Source organism: Mya arenaria, chromosome 4 (assembly GCF_026914265.1).
Source record: "Mya arenaria isolate MELC-2E11 chromosome 4, ASM2691426v1".
Classification (NCBI taxonomy): domain Eukaryota; kingdom Metazoa; phylum Mollusca; class Bivalvia; order Myida; family Myidae; genus Mya; species Mya arenaria.
This window is the reverse complement of record NC_069125.1, coordinates 3,027,922-3,054,334: the sequence shown is the minus strand read 5'-3', so window position 1 is coordinate 3,054,334 and position 26,413 is coordinate 3,027,922. Positions and strand designations below refer to the sequence as shown.

The 26,413-nt window shown below is 35.7% G+C and overlaps 1 protein-coding gene across 2 annotated transcripts in view; it reads left to right on the top strand.

The window, feature by feature from the left end:
• LOC128230332 (uncharacterized) overlaps positions 1–26,022 on the top strand; it is a 31,671-nt gene extending 5,649 nt beyond the window's left edge. For both annotated transcript variants that reach the window (XM_052942521.1, XM_052942522.1), the window contains exons 2-5: positions 15,954–16,341; positions 17,399–17,467; positions 20,359–20,470; positions 20,705–26,022. In XM_052942521.1, the coding sequence (XP_052798481.1) occupies positions 15,955–16,341; positions 17,399–17,467; positions 20,359–20,470; positions 20,705–23,772 (3,636 nt within the window). In that variant the 5' untranslated portion in view covers position 15,954 and the 3' untranslated portion in view covers positions 23,773–26,022. The remainder of the gene's footprint in view (positions 1–15,953; positions 16,342–17,398; positions 17,468–20,358; positions 20,471–20,704) is intronic.
• Positions 26,023–26,413: the final 391 nt, after the last annotated feature.

The window sequence follows — 26,413 nt, the reverse complement described above, 5'->3', positions numbered from 1 at the left end:
ACCTTGTTCACACTTTAGTGGTACTATTTTCAGCCAAAATATCCTGGAAAATTGTCAGAAAGGTTGTTTCAATGATTTCTAGCTCAAGTTCGAATATTGGTCATCAGGGGTCAAAAACTAGGTCACAGAGCCAAATATGGAAACACCTTGTTAACACTCTCGAGGTAACATTTTCAGCCCAAATATCCTGGAAATTTGTCAGAAAGGTTGTTTTGACGATTTCTAACTTAAGTTCGAATATATGGGTCATCTAGAGTTAATACTAGGTCACACAGCCTTATTATGGAATTACCTTGTTAACACTCTCGAGGTAACATTTTCAGCCCAAATATCCTGGAAATTTGTCAGAAAGGTTGTTTTGATGACTTCTAGCTCAAGTTCAAATATGGGTCATCTGGGGTCTAGAACTAGGTCACAGAGCCCCAATATGGAAATACCTTGTTCACACTTTAGTGGTACTATTTTCAGCCAAAATATCCTGGAAAATTGTCAGAAAGGTTGTTTCAATGATTTCTAGCTCAAGTTCGAATATTGGTCATCAGGGGTCAAAAACTAGGTCACAGAGCCAAATATGGAAACACCTTGTTAACACTCTCGAGGTAACATTTTCAGCCCAAATATCCTGGAAATTTGTCAGAAAGGTTGTTTTGACGATTTCTAACTTAAGTTCGAATATATGGGTCATCTAGAGTTAATACTAGGTCACACAGCCTTATTATGGAATTACCTTGTTAACACTCTCGAGGTAACATTTTCAGCCCAAATATCCTGGAAATTTGTCAGAAAGGTTGTTTTGATGACTTCTAGCTCAAGTTCAAATATGGGTCATCTGGGGTCTAGAACTAGGTCACAGAGCCCAACTATGTAAATACCTTGTTAACACTCTCGAGGTAACATTTAATATCCTGGAAAATTGTCAGAAAGGTTGTTTTAATGATTTCTAGCTCAAGTTCGAATATGGGTCATCTAAGGTTAAAAACTAGGTCACCGAGCCCAAATATGGAAATACCTTGTTAACACTCTCGAGACAACATTTTCAGCCCAAATATCCTGGAAATTTGCCAGAAAGGTTGTTTCGATGATTTCTAGCTCAAGTTCGAATATGGGTCATCTAGGGTTAAAAACTAGGTCACCGAGCCCAAATATGGAAATACCTTGTTAACACTCCCGAGACAACATTTTCAGCCCGAATATCCTGGAAATTTGTCAGAAAGGTTGTTTCGATGATTTCTAGCTCAAGTTCAAATATGGGTCATCTGGGGTCAAAAACTAGGTCACAGAGCCCAAATATGGAAATACCTTGTTAACACTCTCGAGGTAACATTTTCAGCCCAAATATCCTGGAAATTTGTCAGATTGGTTGTTTCGATGATTTTTTAGCTCAAGTTCGAATATGGGTCATCTGGGGTCAAAAACTAGGTCACAGAGACCAAATATGAAAATACGTTGCTAACACTCTAGAGGTAACATTTTCAGCCCAAATATCCTGGAAATTTGTCAAAAAGGTTGTTTTGATGATTTCTAGGTCAAGTTCGAATATGGGTCATCTAGTGTTAATACTAGGTCACAGAGCCCAATTATGGAAATACCTTGTTAACACTCTCGAGGCAACATTTTCAGCCAAAATATCCTGGAAATTTGTCAGAAAGGTTGTTTTGATGATTTCTAGCTCAAGTTCGAATATTGGTCATCAGGGGTCAAAAACTAGGTCACAGAGCCAAATATGGAAACACTTTGTTAACACTCTCGAGGTAACATTTTCAGCCCAAATATCCTGGAAATTTGTCAGAAAGGTTGTTTTGACGATTTCTAACTTAAGTTCGAATATATGGGTCATCTAGAGTTAATACTAGGTCACACAGCCTTATTATGGAATTACCTTGTTAACACTCTCGAGGTAACATTTTCAGCCCAAATATCCTGGAAATTTGTCAGAAAGGTTGTTTTGATGACCTCTAGCTCAAGTTCAAATATGGGTCATCTGGGGTCTAGAACTAGGTCACAGAGCCCAACTATGTAAATACCTTGTTAACACTCTCGAGGTAACATTTAATATCCTGGAAAATTGTCAGAAAGGTTGTTTTAATGATTTCTAGCTCAAGTTCGAATATGGGTCATCTAAGGTTAAAAACTAGGTCACCGAGCCCAAATATGGAAATACCTTGTTAACACTCTCGAGACAACATTTTCAGCCCAAATATCCTGGAAATTTGCCAGAAAGGTTGTTTCGATGATTTCTAGCTCAAGTTCGAATATGGGTCATCTAGGGTTAAAAACTAGGTCACCGAGCCCAAATATGGAAATACCTTGTTAACACTCCCGAGACAACATTTTCAGCCCGAATATCCTGGAAATTTGTCAGAAAGGTTGTTTCGATGATTTCTAGCTCAAGTTCAAATATGGGTCATCTGGGGTCAAAAACTAGGTCACAGAGCCCAAATATGGAAATACCTTGTTAACACTCTCGAGGTAACATTTTCAGCCCAAATATCCTGGAAATTTGTCAGAAAGGTTGTTTCGATGATTTTTTAGCTCAAGTTCGAATATGGGTCATCTGGGGTCAAAAACTAGGTCACAGAGACCAAATATGAAAATACGTTGCTAACACTCTAGAGGTAACATTTTCAGCCCAAATATCCTGGAAATTTGTCAAAAAGGTTGTTTTGATGATTTCTAGGTCAAGTTCGAATATGGGTCATCTAGTGTTAATACTAGGTCACAGAGCCCAATTATGGAAATACCTTGTTAACACTCTCGAGGCAACATTTTCAGCCCAAATATCCTGGAAATTTGTCAGAAAGGTTGTTTTGATGACTTCTAGCTCAAGTTCAAATATGGGTCATCTGGGGTCAAGAACTAGGTCACAGGGCCCAACTATGTAGATACCTTGTGAACACTCTCGAGGTTACATTTTCAGGCCAAATATCCTGGAAAATTGTCAGAAAGGTTGTTTCAATGATTTCTAGTTCATGTTCGAATATTGTTATCTGGGGTCAAAAACTAGGTCACAGAGCCAAATTATGGAAATACCTTGTAAACACTCTCGAGGTAACATTTTCAGCCCAAATATCCTGGAAATTTGTCAGAAAGGTTGTTTTGATGATTTCTAGCTCAAATTCAAATATGGGTCATCTGGGGTCAAGAACTAGGTCACAGAGCCCAACTATGTAAATACCTTGTTAACACTCTCGAGGTAACATTTAATATCCTGGAAATTTGTCAGAAAGGTTGTTTTGACGATTTCTAACTTAAGTTCGAATATATGGGTCATCTAGAGTTAATACTAGGTCACACAGCCTTATTATGGAATTACCTTGTTAACACTCTCGAGGTAACATTTTCAGCCCAAATATCCTGGAAATTTGTCAGAAAGGTTGTTTTGATGATTTCTAGCTCAAGTTCAAATATGGGTCATCTGGGGTCTAGAACTAGGTCACAGAGCCCAACTATGTAAATACCTTGTTAACACTCTCGAGGTAACATTTAATATCCTGGAAAATTGTCAGAAAGGTTGTTTTAATGATTTCTAGCTCAAGTTCGAATATGGGTCATCTAAGGTTAAAAACTAGGTCACCGAGCCCAAATATGGAAATACCTTGTTAACACTCTCGAGACAACATTTTCAGCCCAAATATCCTGGAAATTTGCCAGAAAGGTTGTTTCGATGATTTCTAGCTCAAGTTCGAATATGGGTCATCTAGGGTTAAAAACTAGGTCACCGAGCCCAAATATGGAAATACCTTGTTAACACTCCCGAGACAACATTTTCAGCCCGAATATCCTGGAAATTTGTCAGAAAGGTTGTTTTGATGATTTCTAGCTCAAGTTCAAATATGGGTCATCTGGGGTCAAAAACTAGGTCACAGAGCCCAAATATGGAAATACCTTGTTAACACTCTCGAGGTAACATTTTCAGCCCAAATATCCTGGAAATTTGTCAGAAAGGTTGTTTCGATGATTTTTTAGCTCAAGTTCGAATATGGGTCATCTGGGGTCAAAAACTAGGTCACAGAGACCAAATATGAAAATACGTTGCTAACACTCTAGAGGTAACATTTTCAGCCCAAATATCCTGGAAATTTGTCAAAAAGGTTGTTTTGATGATTTCTAGGTCAAGTTCGAATATGGGTCATCTAGTGTTAATACTAGGTCACAGAGCCCAATTATGGAAATACCTTGTTAACACTCTCGAGGCAACATTTTCAGCCCAAATATCCTGGAAATTTGTCAGAAAGGTTGTTTTGATGACTTCTAGCTCAAGTTCAAATATGGGTCATCTGGGGTCAAGAACTAGGTCACAGGGCCCAACTATGTAGATACCTTGTGAACACTCTCGAGGTTACATTTTCAGGCCAAATATCCTGGAAAATTGTCAGAAAGGTTGTTTCAATGATTTCTAGTTCATGTTCGAATATTGTTATCTGGGGTCAAAAACTAGGTCACAGAGCCAAATTATGGAAATACCTTGTAAACACTCTCGAGGTAACATTTTCAGCCCAAATATCCTGGAAATTTGTCAGAAAGGTTGTTTTGATGATTTCTAGCTCAAATTCAAATATGGGTCATCTGGGGTCAAGAACTAGGTCACAGAGCCCAACTATGTAAATACCTTGTTTACACTCTCGAGGTAACATTTTCAGCCCAAATATCCTGGAAAATTGTCAAAAAGGTTGTTTCAATGATTTCTAGCTCATATTCGAATATTGGTCATCTGGGGTCAAAAAATAGGCCACAGAGCCTTATTATGGAAATACCTTGTAAACACTCTCGAGGTAACATTTTCAGCCCAAATATCCTGGAAATTTGTCAGAAAGGTTGTTTTGATGATTTCTAGCTTTAGTTCAAATATTTGTCATCTAGGGTCAAAAACTAGGTCACAGAGCCCAAATATGGAAATACCTTGTTAACACTCTCGAGACAACACTTTCAGCCCAAATATCCTGGAAATTTGTCAGAAAGGTTGTTTCGATGATTTCTAGCTCAAGTTCAAATATGGGTCATCTGGGATCAAAAACTAGGTGACAGAGCCCAAATATGGAAATACCTTGTTAACACTCTAGAGGTAACATTTTCAGCCCAAATATCCTGGAAATTTGTCAGATTGGTTGTTTTGATAATTTTTAGCTTAAGTTCGAATATAGGTCATCTGGAGTCAAAATCTAGGTCACAGAGCCCAAATATGGAAATACAATGCTAACACTCTAGAGGTAACATTTTCAGCCCAAATTTCCTGGAAATTTGTCAGAAAGGTTGTTTAAACAAGTTTGAATATGGGTCATCTGGGGTCTAAACTAGGTCAAAGATCCCAAATATGGGAAAACCTTGTTAACACTCTCGAGGTACATTTACAGCCCAAATATCCTGGAAATTTGTCAGAAAGGTTGTTTTGATTATGTCTAGCTCAAGTTCGAATATGGGTCACCTGGGATTAGAAACTAGGTCACAGAGTCCAAATATGGAAAAACCTTGTTAACACTCTCGAGGCAACATTTTCAGCCCAAATATCCTGGAAATTTGTCTGAAAAGGTTGTTCTGATGATTTCTAGCTTAAGTTCGAATATGGGTAATCTGAGGTAAAAAACTAGGTCACAGAGCCCAAATATGGAAATACCTTGTTAACACTCTCGAGGTAATAATTTCATACATCAGAGAAGCCAAATCCCTGTTATTGCCCTTTAATTATCAACAAGACTATAGCACAAAGTTTTACTGAGGTGAACGATATAGGGCCATCTTGGCCCTCTTGGTTTTTGTATGTTATATTGCAAAATAGTTAACTTAAAAGTATAGAAACAGCTTATTTGGCTGAATGTGTAATGTAAAACAATTAACAAAAAAAAATGAAAAAAAGATTTGCGAATTTCTGATATTTTCTTATACCTGGATCAAAAACTGAACATTTGTGATCACAGAAATGACATGAGCTACATATTGTGCATAATAACATTTGAAAACATTATGCTAGCAGATCAAACAATGAATGTAACTTTGAGGATAGAAGTTCTGAAAGCATAAATGATGATGCTGATTTTTGGAATTTGATAACAAAACAATTATTACAAACCACAAATATGCAAACTTTTTAATAGGTCATGTTTTATACTAAAAGTGGGTTTGTACATTCATTGTTTTTAAAAAAGAGACTTAAACATTTATATTTAGTAACACATGCATAATTGGTTATTGTTTTACATACATGAAACTGTGTTTTTAATTGATTAGAGAAGCAATGTCAGTGTCTTAATGTAGTTATGCACAACGTTACATTGTTAACTGTATGAAAGCCAGTTTGACTGTACTGTATAACTTTCATAACATAAGCATGAGCTGGTGTAGAATTACCTGCAAGCTATTTTACACATAGTTCTTCATCACTTTTGTCATTCATAGGCACAACAGCGTCTTTCTTTTTAATCGTGAATTCTTTCATAGCTTTGCAAACAACTTTAGTTACCAAATTTTCACCAATCTGTTTTGCTTTATCACCATTCCTCTTATATGATGCAACACCACTGGTAATCTTCGTATTTGCTTCGGTTTTGAATATATTTCTTTCTTGAAAGTACAGTGTAAAAATTTCGATGTCCTTTCCGTCTCGAGTTTGGGTTGCTGTTGTACAGTCTCGACGGATACGTGTTAACACACCGAACTCGACGTGATACAGGTCACCAAAAAAGCGTCCTATCACAATATCCCCTATATATAGAAGTTTATTATAGTTCAATGGTCTCAATAATAAATTTCTATATGATATTTAATTGAGTCACATATTTGTCACATGTTTGACTATTACTATGTTTTATTACACAAATTATTATAGGCTTTTGTATCATTTGTGATCCATAATACTTTTAAGTCTAAATATATGTGTCTATATCATATTTCTGTTTATATCAACATCTTTGGTTTTGCTGCTAAATGACGTTACGTTATTAAACTTTGTCCGACGTTGACGCCACTTCCTTTTTATGACTGGTTATTTATCTACTGATGATGGCGTTTAGATATAACAAGAAAATAACAATAATAAACGTGTTTATGTATTTTTTTATTTGAAGATTGGCAAATTCCAGAAAATTCAATTTCTGTTTTATGTTTCCCTAAGAGTGAAATATCTCAGTCAACAATATTTCTATACATTTGATATCTATGTATTAGTTTAAAAGATACAGTTATTCTGATATTTCAATGCTAAATTTAATTATGACATTTGGCAAATTCAAGAAATTCTCACTCTCATTAATAGTTTTAACACTTTACCAAATAATCCCCTTTCTCATTGTATGACATTCTGCACCATAGGTTCATTTACTATATAGAGTAGTTTAATATATGTTAATAAATACAGTTATTTAGGTCCTTTTAGCTTAATTTTGTCCAGGTATTGGCAAACTCAAGAAATTCCCACTTTAAATTGTTAATTTTTTAACATTCTAAACTCAAAAATCACATTTCCCAATAAATGAGGAAATATTAGGTATGTTATATAGTGTTATTTACGGAGTTGTTCTGGTATTTTTATTGCTTTATATAATTTTGATATAGACAAATTTCAGAAATTCATACCTTTGTTAAAATAATTCAACATTCTAACCCAAAAACCATATTTCCCTATAAATGATGTGTCTCCTCATTAAGTATGTTATGATGCTGTATAATATCTATTAAATATAGTTGGTCTGGTATTTATGTTGCTAGGTTATTCAGCCGTGATGGAAAACTCTTTCTAGCACACCGGATAGGCATTTCCGGTGACGTCAGCCGTGCTGGAAAACTCCAGCATCCCCCCATGCCAGATGAGTCACGCGCTGTGACGTAATACTTCTAATTTCTTTTATTAAACACTAAATGTAACCATAGTTATGAGATTTCAATTGATGAGTTCCATTAACATTAACTTTACAAAAATATTCCTTAAAAACAAAACAAAATAACCCTTAAAAGACGTGATATCAAAGGAACTTATTGACGTATGCAGTGAATACAAGTTACTGCGCGTCATGACGTCAGTAAACATCATCGCACGCGTTTTTTTCACGTTATTATTAATCTGGTAATTCCTATGCTAGATGAGTCACGCGCTGTGACGCAATACGTTTTATTTATTTTATTATACACTTTTTGTAAGCATATTTATGATATTTCAAAAGATGATTTCCATAAACATTAACTGCACAAAATTATAGCTTCAAAACAAAACGAAATAACCCTGAAAAGACGTTATATTGAAGGAACTCCTTGACGTATGCAGTGAATAAAAATACTGCGCGTCTTGACGTCAGTAATCATCATAACACGCGCTTTTTAGTGAAATGTAAACAAATGCGTTTTTATGTTATTTGCTTAGGTATGTTAAAAAATAAATCATTTGTTTCCGGTCCGGATGGAGAAATCCGATCCTCGGGCACGCTGCGTAGCCGTTAACTCGGCAAGCATCGTTACCAAGAACGCACGTGCCCTCGGGTCGCATTTTTCTATCCGGACCGGAAACACATGGCATATATTATTATACGCGTATGATGGAAAATACACGTTTTGAAATTGCTTGCAATGATTTTATTGTATCATGTATAAATGTAGCTTAGATCACGATGGATTTTTAACAGTATCACCGTTGAATTTAGTGATAGGAAAGAAATCAGTCTCAGATTAAGTTTATTTAATTTAGTATTGGTTAAAAACGACTATGTACGTCAATAAAACAAACTACATGTACTTAAGCTTTCATTTGATCTTTTTATCACAGGAATTTGTCTCATTTATAAGTCTTCTATTTATTGGAAATCCAGCCACTAAGCTGAACAATAATCTGGACCCTTAGGTGGTATTCAATATTGGACTTAAATGGATCTTAACCTGACCATAAATTGGGTTTAAGATGGATGTAGCGTTTCGGATTGCGTCGTATTAATAACCAACCAACACACTGAATGAAGTCAATGTTGTATGACCATAAGATTGACTTAAGTTGCGTATTGAATACCATCCCATTACAAGTCTTATAGCTTTATTTTTCTTACGTAAGAACATACTAAATACAAACATATTCTTATTTTAAAAGGGACTCGCTCATAGTTATTGTATTTATAATATTACGAAATAAAGTGTTGTAAATAACTAAGAGTGTTAAAACTAAGATACTGACAGCTGAAACCCTTCAGCAAATGTTGATATTTGCTTAAATATCGTCGTTGGAGACCACACCTTTTAATAGCGTCCCTACGACTTTCAGCAACTTTGTTGTTGTGTGATTGGTTGATTGACATTATCAGGCGATGTTATACGATATGTATTGTTATAAGGTCAAATTATCTACCACAGTTGCATACGTTCTTGTGGTCTAGTGTTTAAGGCTTCGTTTTTCTATTTCTCTCTATTTATATATATATAATACCTTAATTGTTTTTTTATGCAATTATGTTATCATAGAGTAAAATAATGATAAATAAGTGTTTTCAGATGCATTACTGGGAAAACTAATTTTTGGTTCAAAACATGAGCGAATCCCTTAAATGTTTTTAGTAAGTATTCTATAGATGTAAAGCTTTCTTAAATGTCAAGGTCATTTCAAGGTCGAAATATAAAATAACATTTTAAAGTGAATGCATATTGTTTTCTTCTTTTTAACGTTGGTTATACCATGTCTTGTTATAAAAAGTGGTAACATAGCAAGTAAAGTGTATATTCAATTTTTCAGTTATATTCTTTGGCAAAAAGTAAACTGATTTGTTAAAAAACAAATTATAATACATACCTGAACATGTTGCTCAAGGCGGTCAACACTTTTCAAAATGCTATTTCTGTGAAAATAGTATAACCAATTGTTAAAAATTATCAGTTTAAGGCTATTTAAATTAACATAAAGTCTCTGTTTCATTTAATTCTTCAAGTTAACATGCAACAAACAGTGATCTCTTCAAGATCTAGGTCAAGGTCATTTCTAGGTAAAAATACGCCCAATCAACTATGAGATCTCTCGCCTGTATCCTGCATTTGTTATGTCTTTTTTGTAACATTTGCTAGAGATTAAAGACTAATAAATCAAATATCATTTCATTTAAATTACTCTTTTTTAAAATGTGTTTATGTTTGTTTGAAACAGTGTCATACAAGTACAAGGTGTTTTAAAAGAAAATTGTGAAACACTTTATCAATGAAAGTTACTAGGTGAATAACTACGATGTAGTTTTTTATTTGACAATTGTTTGTTTCTTATTTTGTACATCTGTTTGTTTGGTTCTAAACAAGCTTAAACGTTGGCCAAATGTGGTTTATTAAGCATTGGATTAATATAGAGCCGTTAAAGAATTCATAGAACATTTTACATGCTCGGGTAAAGCGCCTTTACAAGAATGATTGGCACAGCTGTGGCTAGGTGTAGCCTTGGTATGATGTGGATTGAAAGTAGCTGAACAATGTCATCTGAGGCATATTTCGCACTAAAGGAATAGGTGTTTCCCCACTAAGGTTTATTGCGGACAGAGGCATAGGCATATTCCAACTACATGGTACATACTGCGAATATATTGGGCACAGGAGTCGGTTAGTCGAAGCCCCGCTCGGGTAAGGTTTGCTCTAAATGGGGTTTTACAATGGACTCACACGTAGCAAGATATGAAATATTTTAATTATGTTTGATTTAATTGAATTTGTTTCAGCACAAAATAATGTTCAGGGGGTATTGGATTGGCGTAATTGTAATTGTTTTTAGCTTGTCTTTGACGCTAGATTACAATGAATGTTGTCACAATAGGTATCTCAGACAATGTTTAGGCTTTAGCGGGAATCCCTGTGTGAATTGTTTGATCAAACATGTAGTAAACCGGCTTGACTGTAGCCATACGAGGGTTTTTTGTGCACATAGTTGACTTGTAACTATATACTATAGAGTTTGGCTGTAGTAACATAAGGTTTACTATCTGCTTGCGAAATACGACATTGGTTTGGGCACTTTAGAAGAAATATATTGAAGATGTTTGTTTTGATGTTGTATATGTATAGATATGTACAGCATTATCTTAACACGCTTTATTTACGAAAAGGGTTACTTGATAGACCGATTTAAGACTCTCCGTGTTTTCATTTAGGCAACACAAATTAACGAGCCTCTGACTCAAGCAAGGGATTCCAATTGTCAACTATACCTAAATTAACATTCATTGAGTGTAAACCATAAAATGGGACCTCATATTATTCGTTAGCTATGTTTAATGCGTTCTCAACCAAAATTTAAGGTTTGTAGCAAAAAGGGACTAAATTTCAAATTTGAGACTTTTCAAAGAGCAATAACTAAAAATGATAAAAGTCAACAAACAATGCAATTCGCAAGACTCCTCAGCATGCCGAGAGGTATGATCTTTTTTGGATTTAACTAAAACGAACCACATGGTCAACACAAAAAAGCATTGACAGTGCGTGATAAAATGCATAGGATAATTGTAAGGGTTAAACTACAATGAAACTACAGCGACGTTGAATATTATTTGCAAACATCTGAAATATTTCCGTGCACTTCAATGGATTATGTTCGTCACTTCTATCAATTGCATCTACTATCCATTCGTCTGTCCGCCCAACCATTTATCAATCTATCAATCCTTCCACCCATCCATCGATCTATCTAGCGACGTCGAGTTCAGCTTGAGCAACTAATTATCATGTCTATTCCTTCGCCACTGATTGATTAAACAAGAGAACTTTATTGGCAAAGCTAAAATAACGGGAGAGAGATTATATCAGGTTACGTATCATCAGATTATAGGTATATAGGTTACACTCAACTAAGAATATTCTGGCGCAATTTCTTTTTTTTCTTTTTAAATTTAGATGATGATATTTTACAAAAACTGAACACGAATAAACAAAAGAACAACATGAGATGATGAATGATAATACTGATAATCATTAATTATACATAATCCAATCGCTACCGAGAGGTAAAATTTAAAACAAATATGAACTACTTAGTAAATGCGAACATAATGCTTAGCAATAATCCTACATTAAATGACAAATAAAACTAATAGACTTGTGATAATATGAAATACATTTTAAAACTTAAAGGGTGATTGATGCATTATTACTGCCATATACACTCACATTTATACACTAGCCTTCGAAAGACTTTTATTTATAAAATTTAACACAAGTATTCACTTAAATACTCAGGAGCTTTTCGTTCTCTCTTTGGATATTGACGAGAAATGTCAGAAATACATGCTTCGGAACAGTCACTGTCATTCTCAATAACTTCAGGGAGCTCCTGGTTAAACGAACCAGCAAATTCAGGAGCTTCATTCACCATTGCCTGAATCTAAGCTGTGCGGTTTACTGAACGCGTCTGGAACGGGGGAAGGCTTTGGTGGAACTGGAGATGGGGATTCGCATTCGCTGTCCTCAACATCGGTATCCAGGGATATTTTAAGTCATACTAGGCACCTTATAACAGTCAGTTAATTTTGTATGAGAAAGAGCGTAACTGTTCACTCACAAACTTGTTAACATAACACCACTGGTCTTTGAATCGTACCACTAAGTACCTGCATGTTCCATAAACTTTGTCTCTATCTCCGTACAGGTAAACGATGTCACCAACTTGCACAACTGGGGTTTGTTTGGATTGCTTATCTTTGGATTTCGATTTCCCACTATATTTATGATTCAAATTTCTGGATTGATTTGTGTCCACTTTTATGTCACGATCCATAATAGGTAACTGTTCATTATAGTATTGGTCTCGTTGTGTGAGAAGTTCACGTGCGGACAAATCGGAACCTCGAATCCTAGCATTCATGCGCGCAACTGCATGCAAAGTTCAAGGTCATTTATTTGATGTGGATTGGACTTGAGACGTAACAATTCATCTTTAAGTTCTGCAATGGCCTTTTCCGCAATTTGGTTTTTAATTAATGTTTTTACTCTTATGTCCAGGCAAGTGCGAAAACATTTGAGCATCTCGTCAGCTCTAAGAGCCATGGACCTTGGTGTGATCCATCAATTTGGGTGTTATCCTAACATAGGCTTCAGTAAAGCAGATCTAAGTGTTTTATATCTTTCATTGTCAATGATACATGCTACAGAGTATGAACTAATATTTACACGTAAGACCATAATAAATATATTTTCACGTTTCATAATGTCCACAACAAAGGAGACACCAAGAACTTCTGGATGATCATCAGTTGATTGATCATTGAAGCTTTTCAATGACACACAGTGATGACGTGATTCACATACATTAGCAAAAGCATGAGACATGTCCAACGCGAAAAAATATAGCTTCAAAACTTGCTTTAGTTGATAGGCCGTGTACTGTTTCCGGAAGTGGAAAAGCTGACAGAACAGCAATTCGACAAGGATTAGCCGAATGTTTTCCTTGAGTCCATGTCCAACCAAGAATAGTTGTAGTTCTAGGACAAATCACTGTTTTTAATGGAGATAACTTCAAATTAAATTTTTCAAGAGCATCGAGGACACGGTTCCAGTTTGTGAGTTACTCTTCGGGAGAATTATCTCGACAGTATAGATCATTAGCTAGTTTAGCAACTATTCCCTCCAGTAGTAAGTATCCAAGAACCCGGCACATTAGCTCCCCAAGTGCAGTTTCTGATCCAGAAAGTCCTATAGCTGACCTTGTATACACTCTCACACCTTTGAAGGGGTAACAACTCCATAGTATTTCATTGACTCCTTGGCTATAGGTATTTGATAGAAAGCGCTAGTTAAGTCACTCAAAACAATGTATTTCGAGGGAGCAATAGTACGAAATGCTGAGTCAACATCTGGCATGAGTGATGTTTGAGGTTTGCTGTACCTTCCCACATTTTCAAACGCAGTCACCAGACGAAAACCACCTTGAGGCTTTTTCACCAAGATAAGATTTAAGTATTCCACAGATACATTTACGTCCTCTGGGTTTTTTAACCCGCCTTTCAATTTACGTTCATCAATTTGGTCGTAAATCAACTAATTTGTCTCTGCCATACAATGGTACACGACCTTGTCTTTGAGGAGGCAGTACAGGACCGATATTGACTTTAGCTTCGAGAGGGCCTACAGAGCCATTGTAGCCTGTAATACACTAATCAAACACATGTTTATACCTTTCATGTAAGTCGACATTTTTTTCCGTACACATATATCCAGAGTATCGTCAGGATCAACACGAATGCCAGACGTGTGACTGAGGTTTTGGCCTGTTCTTTTCACTGGATTCAAAACTCTTCACTTTATCATTGACGGAGCTGGAGCTTGAAAGATGCTAGTTGCCCGACAGAAGTGTTCATGCTTTTCGAGTACCTGAGGTGCTATGGTATCATTACACAGGCGTATCCTACCAGCAACAGCTTCAACGATATGTGGGTTTGGTCAGGTTTCTGAAGTTTCTGAAGTCTATTTCATTAGGCAAGACCACTTCAATAAACTCTCCAGGCCTTAAGACAGTTATATGAATCTCGAAACAAATGCTTGTGACCTTCCAGTCTGTGAAGATGGGGACGGACTGTTAAGATACACGCTCCCGGTCAGTGATTCGAATTTTCTGGATAGACAGTGTCACTGCAATGCCATTTTGAACCATAAAGGGCATGCCCCAAGAATTTCAACATCAAGTTCATCAACAGCAAAATCGTCTAATGTAAATGGGGTTCCCACAAGGGAGTCACACCATCGGCTTGTAATGCGCTTTGCATGGTTTTCTCTATACGGGCACCAATAGTTTGTGCTACCGAATGTTTAATTATATTGATTACAGTGCCAGTATTAAGTGTCGCAGCCAGAGCGTTATGCGAGTAAAATACTCTTAGAATGGGAGACTGCTTAGTAGTGACTCGACGAGACTTTGAAGACTTAGAAACCCTTAGATTGTGGTTTTCCTCATCTTCCTCTTCGAATGTCTCATCGTCGTCTTCTCTGATAACACGTGCTTTTGAAATAATTATAAAGTCAGTCATTTTCAGGAAGGAACTTGTATTAAGTTAAATAATGATCAAAGTAATTTCTACCAGCCTGTTTGCACAATGGACAAGTGGGGCCTGTTCCTTTGAACTGATGTTGTTTGTTGTTGGGATACGAGTAAGGTTTAAACTGGTTTAAACCCCCACTAAATTTACATTTTACTGACCGTTCCAAGGCGGTACCTAACAATCCTTGATAAACATACCTAGTTTTTAATATAGTAAATATGCACTGTGCTGTTTGTGGGGTTTTGTGTTACTGTTCCATGTTTCTTGTTTGTGATTTTTTTGTGTGTTCTATGTCTTTGGCGTTTACCGTGTGCCATTAAACAGGGTTTATGTTTAAACATTTGGCTTCTGAGCTTGTTTCTGTTGTTTTTCACATAACTATTTATGAAATTTGCATTTTACTACTGAATACACATTTCACTAATGATAATTAAGAGCATTTAGTCACAAAGTTTGGTTTCATTATATGCATGTATAAATTTTTAATCACTGTAACTTTTACACACATTTTATACCGTTTCCTCCGTCTTTGTCCTCAATTTTTAAAACACAAAAATACCAAAAAAAGTCAACGCATTTAGTATAATTCTGATTAAAAGAATATCTTATTTATATTTCATCAAATTTAATTAGAAGCCAACAACAACTTTAAGTTATTTAGAGACGACGTGTTTGTTGATGGCCCTCGTTATATTTAGATAACTCAAATGTCAGCATACAAAAGGGACTTAATATATTAGTCATGCTACTGTCTTTTTTCAGAGAGGAAATAAGATTTGACATAAAAAGAGTAATATATAAGATAATTATATGCTCTTTGGATGCAATTGTATTCAGGTAAGTTTCTTAGACGTCATTTCTTTAACGATGGAGGCTGTGATGGACCTGATCATTACAGGTATCAACAGCGGGATCGTTTACCTTGCTTAGTTTTTTGTACTTAATTTTCACGTCAAATAAATCGAAACGCTTATAAATGTTGTGTTTCAGCATGGCGTCTGTGGATGGGAACCAGAATGAGAAGTATTATCTACGGCTGCACATGCTGGTGATGAAAGCGGGCGAAGTGTTGCGAGCATATTTCGACTCCATTGTCCCTCCTGCTAATCTTGCGTATCATCTCAAACTGAAAGCACATGAACACACATTAAACAATTTGAAGAAAAGAGGCAAGCTTTCAAATAAACAATACAATATGCTCTATCAGAACCCAGACTCTGAAGATTTTGACATTTCTCTTTTAGTTTTACTTCTAAGAAATGTATGCAATTTGATTCCGAAACACCCCATATGGGATGAAACGAAAAACAAAAAGATAACAAACACCATGCGACAAGATATTGCAAGCATTGTGCGGATAAGAAACCTGCGAAACAAGGTATTATGTTTGAAATATTTATAAACACTAGTTACGTTCCTTAAAAAATATCCTGCGTCAGCTAAAAGCATTAAACTAGCGAATTATTTGGTCTTTTTATTAATTGGTCAATATTTATCCATTAATGATTTTTAACCAATTAAATTGCTCTCATGTGCAAACTATTACCGGCGGATACGTTATCCAGTTCTATACTATTGGGCCCAGTTGATTATACCATGTAAATAATACAGAATAATGACTATTCGAATTGTGATAATAAAACTACTGATACAGTCGAAACTCGATGCCAAAAAGGATTGCTTATAGATTGTTTTTATTTGTTACAAAAATTATTGTTTACCTCGTTTCTTATTGGCTACGCTATCTCCGCAAAAGAAGAGTATTTATTAGAAATAGTTACACATCGGAAAGTTCGTAACATGACTTATTCGATACTAAGAAAATATCATTTGATATTTTTTATTTATTACAGGCAATTTTAAACAGCTGGTAAAACATACATACATAGCTTATAAGGTATTCAAAATGCATAGAAATTGAAAGATGGATATTATTAGAGACCGAACTTAAAGCGATGGCAATTATAATACCAGTCAAGCAATTTTAATCGATTAGCGCCTTGTGCTAAATGAAGCCAAGCAAAATAATCAAGGTGTAAGATTCTTAACTGAACCCGCGAAAATGACATCGACCCAAGCAAACAAAACAAAGTGTGAAATTCTTACTTGGGACCGCAGAAATGACTTCGAGCTTGGAGAAATATCGACCCTGAAGATATCGAGCCATCCGATCGAGTTTTGTATGAACAAAGAGTAAACAAATCGGTCCTTATAAACTGGTTCGAGCCAACGAGGATATCGAGCCAACGAGTTTCGACTGTACATATAAAAAGCGTGTATTTTGTTAAATTCATAAGTTTGTTTCGTACACCATATCCTGATAATATATACGGACATAGTGTAATATATATCGTCACTTGTTTATCGGCGTTACACGTTTCTTTTCATTTTAATTTGTAAATTTATATAAACCATGGTCTATTTGTCTGTTTCAGATGCAACATGCACCTGTGGCACACTTAAAGCAAAAGAAGTTTGAAAAGGGTTGGAATTTACTCGAAGACGTGAGTAGTTTATCAATTGCTTTCATCTAAACATACTTATATCGATAAATGTATATATACTTCCCAGCAGGCACACGCTGTCAGTTCGACGTCAGAATGACGTTGAATTCCCATGGCGGAGTAGGCGACCCAAACTCCGACTTGTATGGATTAACAGTCTAACCGACGTCTGTTCCTGGCAATAAGTCGACGTTAGGATACAGACATAAATACGATGTTTAACCGATAACTTTTCGAATTTGACGAATGAGTTAATATGGCAGCAACGAACATAAATGTCTCTTACAGATCAAAACTGATATACATGAATTCCGTGGTGAAGTAATAACTGATAGAATATAAACAAATTTAGTAAAAATTACGTAATCTTCACAAGACATTAACCAAAGCTATAAGCTATAATCATCACTATATTTCATCCCATATTATACCTTGTTTCCGATTAAATATGACAATTATTCATGTTTCGTATCACACATGCGTCATATAACTTTGGCCTTTATCTGTTGGTCCAAAAATACATCTTTTTGATTATTTTGTAAACAACCTAATTGGAAAATATAGTGACTTAATTATATTATATAAAAAATCGTTATGTGTTTCTGATAACTCTTAAATTTTCCTCTATTTTCTCTAAATAAATATGTTTTACGATTTTAAGTATTTTGTAAAACGGCGTTTGATTTTTGTGGTTTCTTGGCATGTTTCTGAATGTTGCATTAAAACATTATACCCCGAGACCATTTATGGCCCAATGACTAAATAAACAATATTGTATCGCAAGAACTACCAAAAGTATTGCTCTCCTACACTCATGAAATTTCAAGGGAATGTTGATCAGCATGGGCTATTGCGAACCTGCCATTTCTTTCACATTTCACTTGTTTTATTAATAGTTATGGCCGTTGAATAACAATAAATTGGTCTGAAAAACTTGTGTAGCATGTAGCAAAACAAGTGTTGTACCTACACTCATGAAATGGCGTTGGAATATTGGTTAGCATGGACTGCTTTGTACTTGCCACTTGGAGATTTTCTTAACGTTGTGACAACGTTACTTTGGCAACCAATACATAACTTTCATACAACGTTGCCACCAAACGTTGAGACAACCATGCATTATTTCGTTGTAACAACGATGTATAAAGGTTGTGTATTGGTTGACAAAGTAACAATGTTAAAATGTTGTGACAGAGTTGTGGCATAACGTTAAGACAACATTAGCGGTAACTTTTCTACAACCTTGCCATAACAATATGTGTTTAGTGGGTTGTTATTGCATTAAATAGTTATACAAGTGGCTGGGAGGGGTGAACAAAACGAACAAAAACCGTCTGTCAAATACAATAGTTGCAAAATTTTAATTGAAGTACACACATAGCTTATAATGTATTACCTTGTTTGATGGATTCACATTGAGCAAGTAACTGTTAAATTAAAGCCACAAGGGTGATGTATGTTTATTTTACTTAGCGTCTTGCACATGTTCACACGACTAATATAAAGTGCATGATACAGAACGTTAGATTCGAATTGTTGGCTTTTCTTTATTTCAAACAAACATATATTTTTTATTAAATCATTATAAAAACAACTTTTTGTTGTATAATATCTGATTAAGATTAGTAATATTATTTCTTTCTCAATTCGAAACTTCGTATATCAAAACGACCAGGACAAAGTTGTAAAACGTTATGACACCGATTTTTCGTTTAGGAAACCGCGACTAAATCAAAGTATCTCCAAGTCTTTAACAAAACGTTATTACAACGCTTACATACAGTTGTCCCATTACTAAAACTTCATTATCATTTTAATACTTGCAAATCATTATAAGATGATTGCTTTGAATAATCTATGATAATTTTTGGCACATAGTTACAATAAGATTTAGGCACTAACTTTGTCGCAACGTTTAGAGAGTGTTAAACAGTAACCTCATCATGACACAACCTTCACACAAAACAATTTCACAAATTGAACCTCAAAACAAAATAAAAAATGACATTTCATAACATTTCAGTATGTTTTGGTCATTTCAACCAACTTTTGCACTGCGAAATGCCTTTAAAAATAAAATCTGTTACAAACTGTTTTTGAAAAAGGTATGTTAGGTCATAAAATTATTGTAATACACATTTTGGTTAATGTCTTGTGAATTTATATACAATTAGTATTTGGGAAAGAGAGCGTAGAGAAAACATTTTCAAAGGGAATATCCATTACTTAGTTTCCCGTGCATTTAAGCTTACATGAGCACTTTCACCTTAGCGCAATGTGTTTAAGGTAAGCTATCGTGATTATCCTGTGTCCATCGTACGTCGTCCATCGTGAACATGTCTGGCTTCAAATTGCATCTTCTGAGAAACCACTTTGCCAAATCTGCCCAAAATTTACCAGAAACATTAAAGCATTGGCCCTATTCTAAATTTTTTAAACGGTTCTGGTCCATTGTAAAAGAGGGTGCAAAAAGCTAAGGATATTTGTTTTTAATCTTCTCTTGAACAGTATGGCTGGATGTTAGATTTTTGTTTAAAGCACTTTTGTAAAGTATTGTCTAGTTGTCCTCTTATGATGAAATGGTGAGCCTAGTGTCATGATTGACCATCAAATGGTCACTTGTTTTATATAGACTATTTAAATCGTTTTTCAAAAGCTATGCTAAAATACATTATAAAACTCATCAGCTCTTTCTAAGATACTTATTGTATTGTCAGCATAAAGAAAATGATTATTGTAAAACTCTGTTATAATTGTTAAATGTGTTGAGCTATTTAGGCACACCTTGGCCCTCTTGTCTTTATTCTGTTTAATAAATAGGGCCATTGTATATTGTGGCTACTGGACTTGTCTCTTTAGATTACATTGTAAAAATGTTAAATTTTTCAAAGGCTATGGTAAAGCTTGGGCAGTCCTGCGGCCTGAACACCTTAAAAAGTGAAATAGATGAGTTGAAGACAAAATGCATAGACTTGCTTACACCTGAGATGAAGAGCCTACGAGGTATGATTTCCTTATCATTAGGGTATGTGGTGTTTAGCTTGTATAAATCTTTAAAGAGAAGGAGTAACGTATGTCTTGTGCTGCTCCCTTGATAACGTATAAAACACATAACGCTTGTGCTGAGTCATGTATACGATATTGGTTTGTAACTGCCTTTTTCACATTAAAGACATTTCTTCCTACTTTTCTGTTTAAATAAAATTAATGTTAACCTTTCATTATATCGCCAAACAGAAAATACACGTCTGTTCTTGGAGGAGAGTTGTGATGCTGACTATGTCGAAACAGCCCGCTTTCAAGAAGCCAAACGTATGCTTGAAGAGAAACGCATCATCGTGCTAACTGGCCATCCCGGTGAGGGTAAAACAACCATGGCAACGAGACTGGCTCTTGCTAATGACACAAAGCCAGAAAATTGCGTAAAACTGAGTACTGCGAGTGATTGGAGAAAAGTTGACTGGTCTTTAAAACTTTTTACAACAGTAATTGTGGATGACATTTTCGGAGGAGGAGCGCTGAATCAAAAGCTTGTACATGATTGGAAGCCATATCTGCTGGAAATGGTTACAGCAGCAAAACAGAAAGAGAAACGATTGAAAATCATTATTACCACCAGACACTACATCAAAGAAGAAGCTATTGCAGAATTGGACAAAATAACAATATTTAATGAGAAAGATGGAAACGTGCTGCTTTTGTCTTCGTCAAAGTTCTTGACGTTCGAAGAAAAGAAAAAGATTTTGGAGTCTAGAGCAAAGAAAAACCAGTCTGAGAAAATGATGGTAGGTAGAGGTATCAAATATGACGATTGTGTGCGAAAAGCAGAAGGAGTGATGAATTTGCAAGAAGGAAAAACTACAGATATTGTGTTCGGCTTTCCCCAGTGCGCAACATTGTTTGTACAAAGCAAAGAGTTGATCAAATTGGGTTCTGAATTTTTTAGCAAACCAGAAATACACTTTAAAGAGGTTATTGAACAGTTGTACAAAGATGAAGAGGGAGACGACAATACACAATCAACAATACAATTCCGCAAGTTTTTGGCACTAGTGGCTGTTTGGGCTGAGAAAAACATGAGATTGAAAGAGCGAGATTTGCAAAATGCATCAAAGCTGTCAAATCACATGAAACATGTGGCCGACTTATTCGGAATTTCAATAAGTAATGGATTGTTGGGAACTTTAAAATCTTCCCTGAAAAGTCACGTTCATGACCTTTTGCTGTTGATCGAACATGCTGGTGAGTATACATTCAGTCACATTGTATGTGGGGACATGGTTGGGGTAGTCCTTGGAAGTCACAAAATCCCTGAATGCATTGAGCTCTGCCCAAGAGATTTTTTAATGGAACGTGTTACAGTCGCTCAGAACTCGGACGAACTTCGGGTGTTTGTACCGGAATTGTGTTATGGTGATCTCAGTGAAAAAATTGCAAAAATGATTGGCCGCAAGAACTGTAATTTTGTGTCAAAAGATCCACCAAAACACGAATTTCAGCAGCTTCAGCGTAACGGTCCACGCTCCAATTCCATCGAAGTATTCAATGACATTGACTTTGGAATACTTAAACACAGTGCGCTCAACGACGAACGTTTTGTCAAGACGTTTATCGGGTATATCCAAAAAGAGCAGCTCGATAAGGATCTTTTTAATGTACCAGTGATGAAAATGACAGGTTACTTTCTAGACTATGGAATAAAAATGAAAGAAATGGTCATGTTTCTTCCAGGATACGCTCTGTACAGAGGGTTTAGCGTATTGGCGAAAGAGTTGATAAAGCAAGAAGTTTTTCCAAAGGACCAAATCGATCCACTTCTGTTGGCAACACACTCTGGAGATATTGAAATGATGAAATTGCTACTGAGCCATAGTGCCAAAGTATCGGGCGATACGCTTTATGTCGCAATGCACGCGAAGGGAAAGATGTTTGAAGCTGAAAAGGTTCTTGAAACAATAGTGGAGTTCGAGGGAATTGACATAAATGACAAAGGCAACGCTGTAAACGGAAACTATCCTTTGATAGTGGCAGCAAGAAAAGGTTTCTCAAATGCAGTAAAATGCCTGCTGGAACATGGAGCTGACCCAAAGGTGAGGAATGATAGCAAACTCACAGCATTGCACAAGGCAGTCATCTATGAACACGCCGATATTATCCAGCTTCTTATTGATCATGATGCCCCTTTGAACGAAAAGGGTGGGAAATTTAAGAGGACGCCCCTGCATATCGCTTCTGACCTCGGCATGACTGAGATCGTCAAAACATTTTTAAAGTACAAAAATGTCAACATTAAGATCAAAGACCACCGTGGGCATTATCCGATATTTCTGGCAGCGATCAGGGGTTATTGTGAAACAGTCAGGGTCTTTTTGAAGCATGACATTAGTCAGGATAGTCTAAGGATTGCATCTTACGGCAAGAAATCTTTCATCAAGGGCATGTCACTGTTTCATGTCGCAGTTTGGAAGAATGACAGGAAGATGATCCAGATGCTAATTGACGAGAGGGCTAATCCAAATGTGAAGGATTTCTATGGACGGACCCCTCTTTACTATGCCATAATGGACGACAAAAAAACGTCAACGCGCATGTTGTTGCATTACTCGGACAGAACAATTGCTGAAAAACAAGGATACACACCATTACACGCCGCAATCCATAAACAAAATATCAAAGTGGTAGCAAAACTTGTTGCTGAAGTAAACGTCAACGCAGTTGATAAGTACGGTAGAACACCACTGCATGTTGCATGCGAAAAAGCGGATATATATACCGTGCATATTTTGTTGAATACACGTGATGCAGATCCGCTTATGGTTACAAAAAGGGGCGATACGGTCTTCCATATTCTAAGACGAATCGATGGAAACACAGGTCACGAGGAGCATTTAAGGCGGCGTCTTATTGAGATGCTTTTGCTTGAGAAAGACCCAACGATTTTTAATCGAGTGCAAAATATGCCAAACAGGAATGGAGTTTTCATTACGGACATGGAGATGTTGCGAGATGTGGATGAGAGAGATATCAGGGATTTGAAGCAAAGTCTAACAACTGACTATGGCGAGATTAGCGACGATGATAATGATGCTGATAACGGTGCACGTAAATCCGCAAAATCTTACAACCAAGTTCGACATAGAATGTTCACAAGGCGGATCAATATCGGATTTGATGATACTGCTTCTGATGATGCTTCTGATGATGCTTCTGATGATGATGCTTCTGATGATGATAATGCTTCTGATGATGATGATGCTTCTGATGATGATGATGATGATGATGATGATGATGATGATGGGTTTTAAGTAAAAGTCTGTTACCGACATATCAGTTAACCTTTGTCCGGAGAGATAATGCACAAGTCATATTTTTCTCTTTTCCTGCACGTTTTCTATGGTTTATTTCATAAATTATCATTAATAGTGCACTACAAAACTTTCGCTACGCAGCGCTTATTGTGGTTTTGAGTTTTTATTATGATTGTTCAAACATACGTTTTGAATTTGAATTTGTAGTTAAACTTGGTATCAATATGAAACGTGAGCTTTTACCAATGTATTATTAAAGGGGCTAGACACCAGATGATACAATTGCAAGAAAAAAAGACAATGTCGAAAACTGACATAAATTGACATCGTTGTTTACAACGCATTGAATCTTACTAACTGACGTATCACATCGCAAACGACACATGCATCTTTCGAAATTCAAAATTTTCTGAGGTTGTCTACCACGTAAATCCCAGCAAGTTGAAAAATCGCGTCTGTTCTCATAAACATGTATGGTTTTATCTGGGAAACCCTTATGTGCTATTTTTAAAAGAGGGAACACAGATTAGTCAACAACATAATTGTTGCGTGTACCATCCTTCAGTATTAAAGACATTCTGTAAATGTATATCTATGTCAACAGACAGAATCGTTTAATAGTACTCATTTAATACTTTTCAATACAAATTTGAACCACTGGTGTGAGATAACTAGACAGTTTTAAAATACACTAAGACTAAGATGGCTTATGCGTGTATGATCTGTTTGTGGTGCTGTTATGTGTGCATGTGGAGTTTATATATTTGTGTCAATTGTCATTGTCGTTTGGGTCCTTGTCTTGTGCCTCTATGTTTGATTTTTCGACTACTGGGCTTGTCCCTTTAGTTTCAATTGTATTATTATTCGTTATTTTATGCTTTCCGGTGGTTTATAGAAATTTATCAGTGTATTACATTTAAATTTTCACTGTTTTTAACAGTGAAATAACATTTTGAAACAGTGAAACAACGTTTTGATATTTCACTGTTTTTTTAAAAAGGAACTACTTTTACCGCATTTGTCTCCCTTGTTCCGTAATCAAACGACAGTTGAAGTTGCTCCTCTTGTGGTTACCACAGTAAATTCAAAACTTTGTTTTCTAAAGTTACTATAATATACATGTTTTAAGGCCTCTTTTACAGAAAGTACAAAATAGTGTGAGTTGATGAAACTTAGTTTTCAAGAAACACCATTAAAATACAAATGAATCGAAGGCTAGCTTGTAATTTTGAAATATAATCTGCACTCACATTTGTTAATATTGACGAAAAAGCTCCACTAAATATCAGTTGTTGTTTTTTCACCTAAACCCCAAATCCGACCTTCTACTTTAGCTATCGTCATACCTTCCAGTTAAGAGCTCGTTCATGGGTCAATCTTATGATCAATCCGGAGAAGAAGCCAAGCTGCCCGAAACAAGCAAATATTTACGTGCATGATTTTGCTACATGTATCCAACTATATTTTAGAAAAAAATCGAGCAGCTGGATTTCATTTACAGCATCAACAATTTCTGCAAATCAAAAATTCAGCAAATCAAACGCATATTCCGGTCACCAGATATTCGCCATAAGTCACTCTCTGTTCGATCACTCCCCATCCTGCAAAAGGAATCTGTATGATTTCATCAGTGATAGTGCCAACTAAAAACTTGTTAGCTTCCACATTTATAATCAGCAGATACTTTGAAACAATGATGTCATGTATTCAATTTCCAAGTTTTGGCATAAACACATGTTCCGTGACTCACTGAATAAAACATTGATTTATGTATTCATAAGCAATCCATTTTTAAAGCTTTGTGAGCAATTGAAAAACAGTTTGTTGTATAAAGATCAGTATGTAATGTTGATATTAATAATTGGTTAATTGTGTGTTTATAAAATGGGGTGCTACGTATAACTGTGTTATGCAATTTTACGCTCTTTTATTCCGGCATGCACTTTAATAATTTAGTTATGATGTCAAAATATAAGGAACTCAACCTAGTGCATTGGTCAAAGGTCATGGTGATTAAATATGTTTAAAAACCTAAAGCCTCCGTTTGAAGCATAAAATAAATTGTTGTTTTAAGTGAGAAATAGATTTTATTACATCTCGTGACCACCGGAAGTTCAGCATGTGACGTCGCCACACGTGACAATATGACTCACGGTGCTCACTCGAATGATCTTCTATTTTTGGGTGAATGTTTTAATTTGTATATACTTGCATATTAACGTGTACAATAAAGATGATGAATTATTCCATACATGGTTTTGTGTGAATTTTCTATTTACTAAACTTCGCAGGCTTAATAGACATCACTCTGCTTAAAATAATTGTATAGGTATGCTCATTTGGTAATTAAGATAACCGATCGAGCGTTTTGATCAGCTTGCAGTGTTTCTATTGCTGCATAAACGGTACCATACATTCGTAAATAAAAGCTACTTGTTTAATCAAGATGGATTGCAAAGTGCAGTAGATAACTTAAATAATATTTTCAAAACGTCACTGGACTTACAAAATACGTGAACATTTTTACAATTAGTTTTAGTAACACTATGGACTACAAAACGCTTAAGCATTACGATATGATTAGCAGAGTATGTTGAAATAAGGATACACTGAAATAATCTGCAAAACATGCAACACA